The sequence below is a fragment of the Phyllobates terribilis genome, unplaced genomic scaffold, assembly GCF_046119375.1.
Source record: "Phyllobates terribilis strain yellow unplaced genomic scaffold, ASM4611937v1 Scaffold_13__5_contigs__length_258822181, whole genome shotgun sequence".
In the NCBI taxonomy this organism is placed as follows: domain Eukaryota; kingdom Metazoa; phylum Chordata; class Amphibia; order Anura; family Dendrobatidae; genus Phyllobates; species Phyllobates terribilis.
The window spans coordinates 165,716,618-165,729,344 of NW_027362773.1; the positions used below are offsets into that span (position 1 = coordinate 165,716,618).

Sequence of the window (12,727 nt, forward strand, 5' to 3'; positions counted from 1 at the left end):
AGAATAGTGAGTGCAGCTCTGGAGTATAATACAGGATGTAACTCAGGATCAGTAATGTAATGTATATACACAGTGACTGCACCAGCAGAATAGTGAGTGCAGCTCTGGAGTATAATACAGGATGTAACTCAGAATCAGTAATGTAATGTATGTACACTGTGACTGCACCAGCAGAATAGTGAGTGCAGCTCTGGAGTATAATACAGGAGGTAACTCAGGATCAGTAATGTAATGTATGTACACAGTGACTGCACCAGCAGAATAGTGAGTGCAGCTCTGGGGTATAATACAGGAGGTAACTCAGGATCAGTAATGTAATGTATGTACACAGTGACTGCACCAGCAGAATAGTGAGTGCAGCTCTGGGGTATAATACAGGAGGTAACTCAGGATCAGTAATGTAATGTATGTACACAGTGACTGCACCAGCAGAATAGTGAGTGCAGCTCTGGAGTATAATACAGGAGGGAACTCAGGATCAGTAATGTAATGTATGTACACAGTGACTGCACCAGCAGAATAGTGAGAGCAGCTCTGGAGTATAATACAGGAGGTAACTCAGGATCAGTAATGTAATGTATGTACACAGTGACTGCACCAGCAGAATAGTGAGTGCAGCTCTGGAGTATAATACAGGAGGTAACTCAGGATCAGTAATGTAATGTATGTACACAGTGACTGCACCAGCAGAATAATGAGTGCAGCTCTGGAGTATAATACAGGAGGTAACTCAGGATCAGTAATGTAATGTATGTACACAGTGACTGCACCAGCAGAATAGTGAGTGCAGCTCTGGAGTATAATACAGGATGTAACTCAGGATCAGTAATGTAATGTATGTACACAGTGACTGCACCAGCAGAATAGTGAGTGCAGCTCTGGAGTATAATACAGGATGTAACTCAGGATCAGTAATGTAATGTATGTACACAGTGACTGCACCAGCAGAATAGTGAGTGCAGCTCTGGGGTATAATACAGGAGGTAACTCAGGATCAGTAATGTAATGTATGTACACAGTGACTGCACCAGCAGAATAGTGAGTGCAGCTCTGGAGTATAATACAGGAGGTAACTCAGGATCAGTAATGTAATGTATGTACACAGTGACTGCACCAGCAGAATAGTGAGTGCAGCTCTGGAGTATAATACAGGATGTAACCCAGGATCAGTAATGTAATGTATGTACACAGTGACTGCACCAGCAGAATAGTGAGTGCAGCTCTGGAGTATAATACAGGATGTAACTCAGGATCAGTAATGTATGTACACAGTGACTACACCAGCAGAATAGTGAGTGCAGCTCTGGAGTATAATACAGGAGGTAACTCAGGATCAGTAATGTAATGTATGTACACAGTGACTGCACCAGCAGAATAGTGAGTGCAGCTCTGGAGTATAATACAGGATGTAACTCAGGATCAGTAATGTAATGTATATACACAGTGACTACACCAGCAGAATAGTGAGTGCAGCTCTGGAGTATAATACAGGATGTAACTCAGGATCAGTAATGTAATGTATGTACACAGTGACTGCACCAGCAGAATAGTGAGTGCAGCTCTGGGGTATAATACAGGAGGTAACTCAGGATCAGTAATGTAATGTATGTACACAGTGACTGCACCAGCAGAATAGTGAGTGCAGCTCTGGAGTATAATACAGGATGTAACTCAGGATCAGTAATGTAATGTATGTACACAGTGACTGCACCAGCAGAATAGTGAGTGCAGCTCTGGAGTATAATACAGGATGTAACTCAGGATCAGTAATGTATGTACACAGTGACTGCACCAGCAGAATAGTGAGTGCAGCTCTGGAGTATAATACAGGAGGTAACTCAGGATCAGTAATGTAATGTATGTACACAGTGACTGCACCAGCAGAATAGTGAGTGCAGCTCTGGAGTATAATACAGGATGTAACTCAGGATCAGTAATGTAATGTATATACACAGTGACTACACCAGCAGAATAGTGAGTGCAGCTCTGGAGTATAATACAGGATGTAACTCAGGATCAGTAATGTAATGTATGTACACAGTGACTGCACCAGCAGAATAGTGAGTGCAGCTCTGGGGTATAATACAGGAGGTAACTCAGGATCAGTAATGTAATGTATGTACACAGTGACTGCACCAGCAGAATAGTGAGTGCAGCTCTGGAGTATAATACAGGAGGTAACTCAGGATCAGTAATGTAATGTATGTACACAGTGACTGCACCAGCAGAATAGTGAGTGCAGCTCTGGAGTATAATACAGGATGTAACCCAGGATCAGTAATGTAATGTATGTACACAGTGACTGCACCAGCAGAATAGTGAGTGCAGCTCTGGAGTATAATACAGGATGTAACTCAGGATCAGTAATGTATGTACACAGTGACTGCACCAGCAGAATAGTGAGTGCAGCTCTGGAGTATAATACAGGATGTAACTCAGGATCAGTAATGTAATGTATATACACAGTGACTGCACCAGCAGAATAGTGAGTGCAGCTCTGGAGTATAATACAGGATGTAACTCAGGATCAGTAATGTATGTACACAGTGACTGCACCAGCAGAATAGTGAGTGCAGCTCTGGAGTATAATACAGGAGGTAACTCAGGATCAGTAATGTAATGTATGTACACAGTGACTGCACCAGCAGAATAGTGAGTCCAGCTCTGAAGTATAATACAGGATGTAACTCAGGATCAGTAATGTAATGTATGTACACAGTGACTGCACCAGCAGAATAGTGAGTGCAGCTCTGGAGTATAATACAGGATGTAACTCAGGATCAGTAATGTAATGTATATACACAGTGACTGCACCAGCAGAATAGTGAGTGCAGCTCTGGAGTATAATACAGGATGTAACTCAGAATCAGTAATGTAATGTATGTACACTGTGACTGCACCAGCAGAATAGTGAGTGCAGCTCTGGAGTATAATACAGGAGGTAACTCAGGATCAGTAATGTAATGTATGTACACAGTGACTGCACCAGCAGAATAGTGAGTGCAGCTCTGGGGTATAATACAGGAGGTAACTCAGGATCAGTAATGTAATGTATGTACACAGTGACTGCACCAGCAGAATAGTGAGTGCAGCTCTGGGGTATAATACAGGAGGTAACTCAGGATCAGTAATGTAATGTATGTACACAGTGACTGCACCAGCAGAATAGTGAGTGCAGCTCTGGAGTATAATACAGGAGGGAACTCAGGATCAGTAATGTAATGTATGTACACAGTGACTGCACCAGCAGAATAGTGAGTGCAGCTCTGGAGTATAATACAGGAGGTAACTCAGGATCAGTAATGTAATGTATGTACACAGTGACTGCACCAGCAGAATAATGAGTGCAGCTCTGGAGTATAATACAGGAGGTAACTCAGGATCAGTAATGTAATGTATGTACACAGTGACTGCACCAGCAGAATAGTGAGTGCAGCTCTGGAGTATAATACAGGATGTAACTCAGGATCAGTAATGTAATGTATGTACACAGTGACTGCACCAGCAGAATAGTGAGTGCAGCTCTGGAGTATAATACAGGATGTAACTCAGGATCAGTAATGTAATGTATGTACACAGTGACTGCACCAGCAGAATAGTGAGTGCAGCTCTGGGGTATAATACAGGAGGTAACTCAGGATCAGTAATGTAATGTATGTACACAGTGACTGCACCAGCAGAATAGTGAGTGCAGCTCTGGAGTATAATACAGGAGGTAACTCAGGATCAGTAATGTAATGTATGTACACAGTGACTGCACCAGCAGAATAGTGAGTGCAGCTCTGGAGTATAATACAGGATGTAACCCAGGATCAGTAATGTAATGTATGTACACAGTGACTGCACCAGCAGAATAGTGAGTGCAGCTCTGGAGTATAATACAGGATGTAACTCAGGATCAGTAATGTATGTACACAGTGACTACACCAGCAGAATAGTGAGTGCAGCTCTGGAGTATAATACAGGAGGTAACTCAGGATCAGTAATGTAATGTATGTACACAGTGACTGCACCAGCAGAATAGTGAGTGCAGCTCTGGAGTATAATACAGGATGTAACTCAGGATCAGTAATGTAATGTATATACACAGTGACTACACCAGCAGAATAGTGAGTGCAGCTCTGGAGTATAATACAGGATGTAACTCAGGATCAGTAATGTAATGTATGTACACAGTGACTGCACCAGCAGAATAGTGAGTGCAGCTCTGGGGTATAATACAGGAGGTAACTCAGGATCAGTAATGTAATGTATGTACACAGTGACTGCACCAGCAGAATAGTGAGTGCAGCTCTGGAGTATAATACAGGAGGTAACTCAGGATCAGTAATGTAATGTATGTACACAGTGACTGCACCAGCAGAATAGTGAGTGCAGCTCTGGAGTATAATACAGGATGTAACTCAGGATCAGTAATGTAATGTATGTACACAGTGACTGCACCAGCAGAATAGTGAGTGCAGCTCTGGAGTATAATACAGGATGTAACTCAGGATCAGTAATGTATGTACACAGTGACTGCACCAGCAGAATAGTGAGTGCAGCTCTGGAGTATAATACAGGAGGTAACTCAGGATCAGTAATGTAATGTATGTACACAGTGACTGCACCAGCAGAATAGTGAGTGCAGCTCTGGAGTATAATACAGGATGTAACTCAGGATCAGTAATGTAATGTATATACACAGTGACTACACCAGCAGAATAGTGAGTGCAGCTCTGGAGTATAATACAGGATGTAACTCAGGATCAGTAATGTAATGTATGTACACAGTGACTGCACCAGCAGAATAGTGAGTGCAGCTCTGGGGTATAATACAGGAGGTAACTCAGGATCAGTAATGTAATGTATGTACACAGTGACTGCACCAGCAGAATAGTGAGTGCAGCTCTGGAGTATAATACAGGAGGTAACTCAGGATCAGTAATGTAATGTATGTACACAGTGACTGCACCAGCAGAATAGTGAGTGCAGCTCTGGAGTATAATACAGGATGTAACCCAGGATCAGTAATGTAATGTATGTACACAGTGACTGCACCAGCAGAATAGTGAGTGCAGCTCTGGAGTATAATACAGGATGTAACTCAGGATCAGTAATGTATGTACACAGTGACTGCACCAGCAGAATAGTGAGTGCAGCTCTGGAGTATAATACAGGATGTAACTCAGGATCAGTAATGTAATGTATATACACAGTGACTGCACCAGCAGAATAGTGAGTGCAGCTCTGGAGTATAATACAGGATGTAACTCAGGATCAGTAATGTATGTACACAGTGACTGCACCAGCAGAATAGTGAGTGCAGCTCTGGAGTATAATACAGGAGGTAACTCAGGATCAGTAATGTAATGTATGTACACAGTGACTGCACCAGCAGAATAGTGAGTCCAGCTCTGAAGTATAATACAGGATGTAACTCAGGATCAGTAATGTAATGTATGTACACAGTGACTGCACCAGCAGAATAGTGAGTGCAGCTCTGAAGTATAATACAGGATGTAACTCAGGATCAGTAATGTAATGTATATACACAGTGACTACACCAGCAGAATAGTGAGTGCAGCTCTGGAGTATAATACAGGATGTAACTCAGGATCAGTAATGTAATGTATGTACACAGTGACTGCACCAGCAGAATAGTGAGTGCAGCTCTGGGGTATAATACAGGAGGTAACTCAGGATCAGTAATGTAATGTATGTACACAGTGACTGCACCAGCAGAATAGTGAGTGCAGCTCTGGAGTATAATACAGGAGGTAACTCAGGATCAGTAATGTAATGTATGTACACAGTGACTGCACCAGCAGAATAGTGAGTGCAGCTCTGGAGTATAATACAGGATGTAACTCAGGATCAGTAATGTAATGTATGTACACAGTGACTGCACCAGCAGAATAGTGAGTGCAGCTCTGGAGTATAATACAGGATGTAACTCAGGATCAGTAATGTATGTACACAGTGACTGCACCAGCAGAATAGTGAGTGCAGCTCTGGAGTATAATACAGGAGGTAACTCAGGATCAGTAATGTAATGTATGTACACAGTGACTGCACCAGCAGAATAGTGAGTGCAGCTCTGGAGTATAATACAGGATGTAACTCAGGATCAGTAATGTAATGTATATACACAGTGACTACACCAGCAGAATAGTGAGTGCAGCTCTGGAGTATAATACAGGATGTAACTCAGGATCAGTAATGTAATGTATGTACACAGTGACTGCACCAGCAGAATAGTGAGTGCAGCTCTGGGGTATAATACAGGAGGTAACTCAGGATCAGTAATGTAATGTATGTACACAGTGACTGCACCAGCAGAATAGTGAGTGCAGCTCTGGAGTATAATACAGGAGGTAACTCAGGATCAGTAATGTAATGTATGTACACAGTGACTGCACCAGCAGAATAGTGAGTGCAGCTCTGGAGTATAATACAGGATGTAACCCAGGATCAGTAATGTAATGTATGTACACAGTGACTGCACCAGCAGAATAGTGAGTGCAGCTCTGGAGTATAATACAGGATGTAACTCAGGATCAGTAATGTATGTACACAGTGACTGCACCAGCAGAATAGTGAGTGCAGCTCTGGAGTATAATACAGGATGTAACTCAGGATCAGTAATGTAATGTATATACACAGTGACTGCACCAGCAGAATAGTGAGTGCAGCTCTGGAGTATAATACAGGATGTAACTCAGGATCAGTAATGTATGTACACAGTGACTGCACCAGCAGAATAGTGAGTGCAGCTCTGGAGTATAATACAGGAGGTAACTCAGGATCAGTAATGTAATGTATGTACACAGTGACTGCACCAGCAGAATAGTGAGTCCAGCTCTGAAGTATAATACAGGATGTAACTCAGGATCAGTAATGTAATGTATGTACACAGTGACTGCACCAGCAGAATAGTGAGTGCAGCTCTGAAGTATAATACAGGATGTAACTCAGGATCAGTAATGTAATGTATGTACACAGTGACTGCACCAGCAGAATAGTGAGTGCAGCTCTGGAGTATAATACAGGAGGTAACTCAGGATCAGTAATGTAATGTATGTACACAGTGACTGCACCAGCAGAATAGTGAGTGCAGCTCTGGAGTATAATACAGGATGTAACCCAGGATCAGTAATGTAATGTATGTACACAGTGACTGCACCAGCAGAATAGTGAGTGCAGCTCTGGAGTATAATACAGGATGTAACTCAGGATCAGTAATGTATGTACACAGTGACTGCACCAGCAGAATAGTGAGTGCAGCTCTGGAGTATAATACAGGATGTAACTCAGGATCAGTAATGTAATGTATGTACACAGTGACTGCACCAGCAGAATAGTGAGTGCAGCTCTGGAGTATAATACAGGAGGTAACTCAGGATCAGTAATGTAATGTATATACACAGTGACTACACCAGCAGAATAGTGAGTGCAGCTCTGGAGTATAATACAGGATATATCATGGTTAATTATTTCTGCCGCTTGCCTTGTCTTTTCTGCTGGTCTTTATAGTTCAGTGTTCTCCGGGACATTTGTACAACACGACGACCCACAGATGTATCCGCTGCCCGGTGGGGACGTATCAGCCAGAGTTTGGACAGAACTCCTGCACTTACTGTCCAGGAAGCACCAGCACGGACTTTGATGGATCCACTAACATAACCCAGTGTAAAAGTGAGTGACGTCTCCACAGCCACCGACACCTAACACAAGGCGAGAAGTTACAATGGTTAAAGCATCAGACTCTAAAATCTGCTTGTTGTCCTTGTCTAGAAAGTCTGGCGACTGTGGCAGCGGTTATGGCGGCCATACTGGTCATCAGCGGCCTTATAGATGCTATAGGGTAAATGCTCTATTATCAGTGTCAGGCGCCTCTCTCCTTCCTGGAAGCAGCAGAGGAGGATTAGTCAGTGCGACGCGTTGTCTGCACAGCGAGATGGCGGACAGCTGGGATATTTGGCACCACGTACACGAGGCGGCTGCTCCATCACATTCCAGAAGCCGCGGGACCCCGAGGCCCGAGCACTCAGAGCGTGCGTTCTCCCCTCACTGTATATTACAGACACTCGGGGCGTGCGTTCTCCACTCACTGTATATTACAGACACTCGGGGCGTGCGTTCTCCCCTCACTGTATATTACAGACACTCGGAGCGTGCGTTCTCCCCTCACTGTATATTACAGACACTCGGGGCGTGCGTTCTCCCCTCACTGTATATTACAGACACTCGGAGCGTGCGTTCTCCCCTCACTGTATATTACAGACACTCGGAGCGTGCGTTCTCCCCTCACTGTATATTACAGACACTCGGAGCGTGCGTTCTCCGCTCACTGTATATTACAGACACTCGGAGCGTGCGTTCTCCACTCACTGTATATTACAGACACTCGGGAGCGTGCGTTCTCCACTCACTGTATATTACAGACACTCGGAGCATGCGTTCTCCCCTCACTGTATATTACAGACACTCGGGGCGTGCGTTCTCCCCTCACTGTATATTACAGACACTCGGAGCGTGCGTTCTCCCCTCACTGTATATTACAGACACTCGGAGCGTGCGTTCTCCGCTCACTGTATATTACAGACACTCGGAGCGTGCGTTCTCCCCTCACTGTATATTACAGACACTCGGGGCGTGCGTTCTCCCCTCACTGTATATTACAGACACTCGGAGCGTGCGTTCTCCGCTCACTGTATATTACAGACACTCGGAGCGTGCGTTCTCCACTCACTGTATATTACAGACACTCGGAGCGTGCGTTCTCCACTCACTGTATATTACTGACACTCGGGGCGTGCGTTCTCCCCTCACTGTATATTACAGACACTCGGGGCATGCGTTCTCCCCTCACTGTATATTACAGACACTCGGAGCGTGCGTTCTCCGCTCACTGTATATTACAGACACTCGGAGCGTGCGTTCTCCACTCACTGTATATTACAGACACTCGGGAGCGTGCGTTCTCCCCTCACTGTATATTACAGACACTCGGAGCGTGCGTTCTCCCCTCACTGTATATTACAGACACTCGGGAGCGTGCGTTCTCCGCTCACTGTATATTACAGACACTCGGAGCGTGCGTTCTCCACTCACTGTATATTACAGACACTCGGGGCGTGCGTTCTCCACTCACTGTATATTACAGACACTCGCGAGCGTGCGTTCTCCCCTCACTGTATATTACAGACACTCGGAGCGTGCGTTCTCCACTCACTGTATATTACAGACACTCGGGAGCGTGCGTTCTCCCCTCACTGTATATTACAGACACTCGGGAGCGTGCGTTCTCCACTCACTGTATATTACAGACACTCGGGGCGTGCGTTCTCCCCTCACTGTATATTACAGACACTCGGGGCGTGCGTTCTCCCCTCACTGTATATTACAGACACTCGGGAGCGTGCGTTCTCCCCTCACTGTATATTACAGACACTCGGGGCGTGCGTTCTCCGCTCACTGTATATTACAGACACTCGGGGCGTGCGTTCTCCACTCACTGTATATTACTGACACTCGGGGCGTTCGTTCTCCACTCACTGTATATTACAGACACTCGGAGCGTGCGTTCTCCACTCACTGTATATTACAGACACTTGGAGCGTGCGTTCTCCACTCACTGTATATTACAGACACTCGGGGCGTGCGTTCTCCACTCACTGTATATTACAGACACTCGGGGCGTGCGTTCTCCCCTCACTGTATATTACAGACACTCGGAGCGTGCGTTCTCCACTCACTGTATATTACAGACACTCGGGGCGTGCGTTCTCCCCTCACTGTATATTACAGACACTCGGGAGCGTGCGTTCTCCACTCACTGTATATTACAGACACTCGGAGCGTGCGTTCTCCACTCACTGTATATTACAGACACTCGGAGCGTGCGTTCTCCACTCACTGTATATTACAGACACTCGGGAGCGTTCGTTCTCCACTCACTGTATATTACAGACACTCGGGAGCGTGCGTTCTCCACTCACTGTATATTACAGACACTCGGGAGCGTTCGTTCTCCACTCGCTGTATATTACAGACACTCGGGGCGTGCGTTCTCCCCTCACTGTATATTACAGACACTCGGGGCGTGCGTTCTCCCCTCACTGTATATTACAGACACTCGGAGCGTGCGTTCTCCCCTCACTGTATATTACAGACACTCGGAGCGTGCGTTCTCCGCTCACTGTATATTACAGACACTCGGAGCGTGCGTTCTCCACTCACTGTATATTACAGACACTCGGGAGCGTGCGTTCTCCACTCACTGTATATTACAGACACTCGGAGCATGCGTTCTCCCCTCACTGTATATTACAGACACTCGGGGCGTGCGTTCTCCCCTCACTGTATATTACAGACACTCGGAGCGTGCGTTCTCCCCTCACTGTATATTACAGACAATCGGAGCGTGCGTTCTCCACTCACTGTATATTACAGACAATCGGAGCGTGCGTTCTCCGCTCACTGTATATTACAGACACTCGGAGCGTGCGTTCTCCCCTCACTGTATATTACAGACACTCGGAGCGTGCCTTCTCCACTCACTGTATATTACAGACACTCGGGGCGTGCGTTCTCCACTCACTGTATATTACAGACACTCGGGAGCGTGCGTTCTCCCCTCACTGTATATTACAGACACTCGGAGCGTGCGTTCTCCCCTCACTGTATATTACAGACACTCGGGAGCGTGCGTTCTCCGCTCACTGTATATTACAGACACTCGGAGCGTGCGTTCTCCACTCACTGTATATTACAGACACTCGGGGCGTGCGTTCTCCACTCACTGTATATTACAGACACTCGCGAGCGTGCGTTCTCCCCTCACTGTATATTACAGACACTCGGAGCGTGCGTTCTCCACTCACTGTATATTACAGACACTCGGGAGCGTGCGTTCTCCCCTCACTGTATATTACAGACACTCGGGGCGTGCGTTCTCCCCTCACTGTATATTACAGACACTCGGGGCGTGCGTTCTCCCCTCACTGTATATTACAGACACTCGGGGCGTGCGTTCTCCCCTCACTGTATATTACAGACACTCGGAGCGTGCGTTCTCCCCTCACTGTATATTACAGACACTCGGGGCGTGCGTTCTCCACTCACTGTATATTACAGACACTCGGAGCGTGCGTTCTCCCCTCACTGTATATTACAGACACTCGGGGCGTGCGTTCTCCCCTCACTGTATATTACAGACACTCGGGGCGTGCGTTCTCCCCTCACTGTATATTACAGACACTCGGAGCGTGCGTTCTCCACTCACTGTATATTACAGACACTCGGGAGCGTGCGTTCTCCCCTCACTGTATATTACAGACACTCGGGAGCGTGCGTTCTCCACTCACTGTATATTACAGACACTCGGGGCGTGCGTTCTCCCCTCACTGTATATTACAGACACTCGGGGCGTGCGTTCTCCCCTCACTGTATATTACAGACACTCGGGGCGTGCGTTCTCCCCTCACTGTATATTACAGACACTGGGGGCGTGCGTTCTCCCCTCACTGTATATTACAGACACTCGGGAGCGTGCGTTCTCCCCTCACTGTATATTACAGACACTCGGGGCGTGCGTTCTCCGCTCACTGTATATTACAGACACTCGGGGCGTGCGTTCTCCACTCACTGTATATTACTGACACTCGGGGCGTTCGTTCTCCACTCACTGTATATTACAGACACTCGGAGCGTGCGTTCTCCGCTCACTGTATATTACAGACACTCGGGAGCGTGCGTTCTCCCCTCACTGTATATTACAGACACTCGGGGCGTGCGTTCTCCACTCACTGTATATTACAGACACTCGGGGCGTGCGTTCTCCGCTCACTGTATATTACAGACACTCGGAGCGTGCGTTCTCCGCTCACTGTATATTACAGACACTCCGGAGCGTGCGTTCTCCACTCACTGTATATTACAGACACTCGGAGCGTGCGTTCTCCACTCACTGTATATTACAGACACTCCGGAGCGTGCGTTCTCCACTCACTGTATATTACAGACACTCGGAGCGTGCGTTCTCCCCTCACTGTATATTACAGACACTCGGGGCGTGCGTTCTCCGCTCACTGTATATTACAGACACTCCGGAGCGTGCGTTCTCCACTCACTGTATATTACAGACACTCGGGAGCGTGCGTTCTCCCCTCACTGTATATTACAGACACTCGGGGCGTGCGTTCTCCGCTCACTGTATATTACAGACACTCGGAGCGTGCGTTCTTCGCTCACTGTATATTACAGACACTCCGGAGCGTGCGTTCTCCACTCACTGTATATTACAGACACTCGGAGCGTGCGTTCTCCGCTCACTGTATATTACAGACACTCCGGAGCGTGCGTTCTCCACTCACTGTATATTACAGACACTCGGAGCGTGCGTTCTCCGCTCACTGTATATTACAGACACTCGGGGCGTGCGTTCTCCGCTCACTGTATATTACAGACACTCCGGAGCGTGCGTTCTCCCCTCACTGTATATTACAGACACTCGGGGCGTGCGTTCTCCGCTCACTGTATATTACAGACACTCGGGAGCGTGCGTTCCCCACTCACTGTATATTACAGACACTCGGGGCGTGCGTTCTCCACTCACTGTATATTACAGACACTCGGGGCGTGCGTTCTCCACTCACTGTATATGACAGACACTCGGGGCGTGCGTTCTCCCCTCACTGTATATTACAGACACTCGGGGCGTGCGTTCTCCACTCACTGTATA

General features: G+C 46.6%; 1 protein-coding gene across 5 annotated transcripts in view; it reads left to right on the plus strand.

The window, feature by feature from the left end:
• SCUBE2 (signal peptide, CUB domain and EGF like domain containing 2) overlaps positions 1–12,727 on the plus strand; it is a 400,692-nt gene that overhangs the window by 153,855 nt on the left and 234,110 nt on the right. For all 5 annotated transcript variants that reach the window (XM_073659017.1, XM_073659019.1, XM_073659018.1 and 2 more), the window contains one exon: positions 7,516–7,677. In XM_073659017.1, the coding sequence (XP_073515118.1) occupies positions 7,516–7,677 (162 nt within the window). The remainder of the gene's footprint in view (positions 1–7,515; positions 7,678–12,727) is intronic.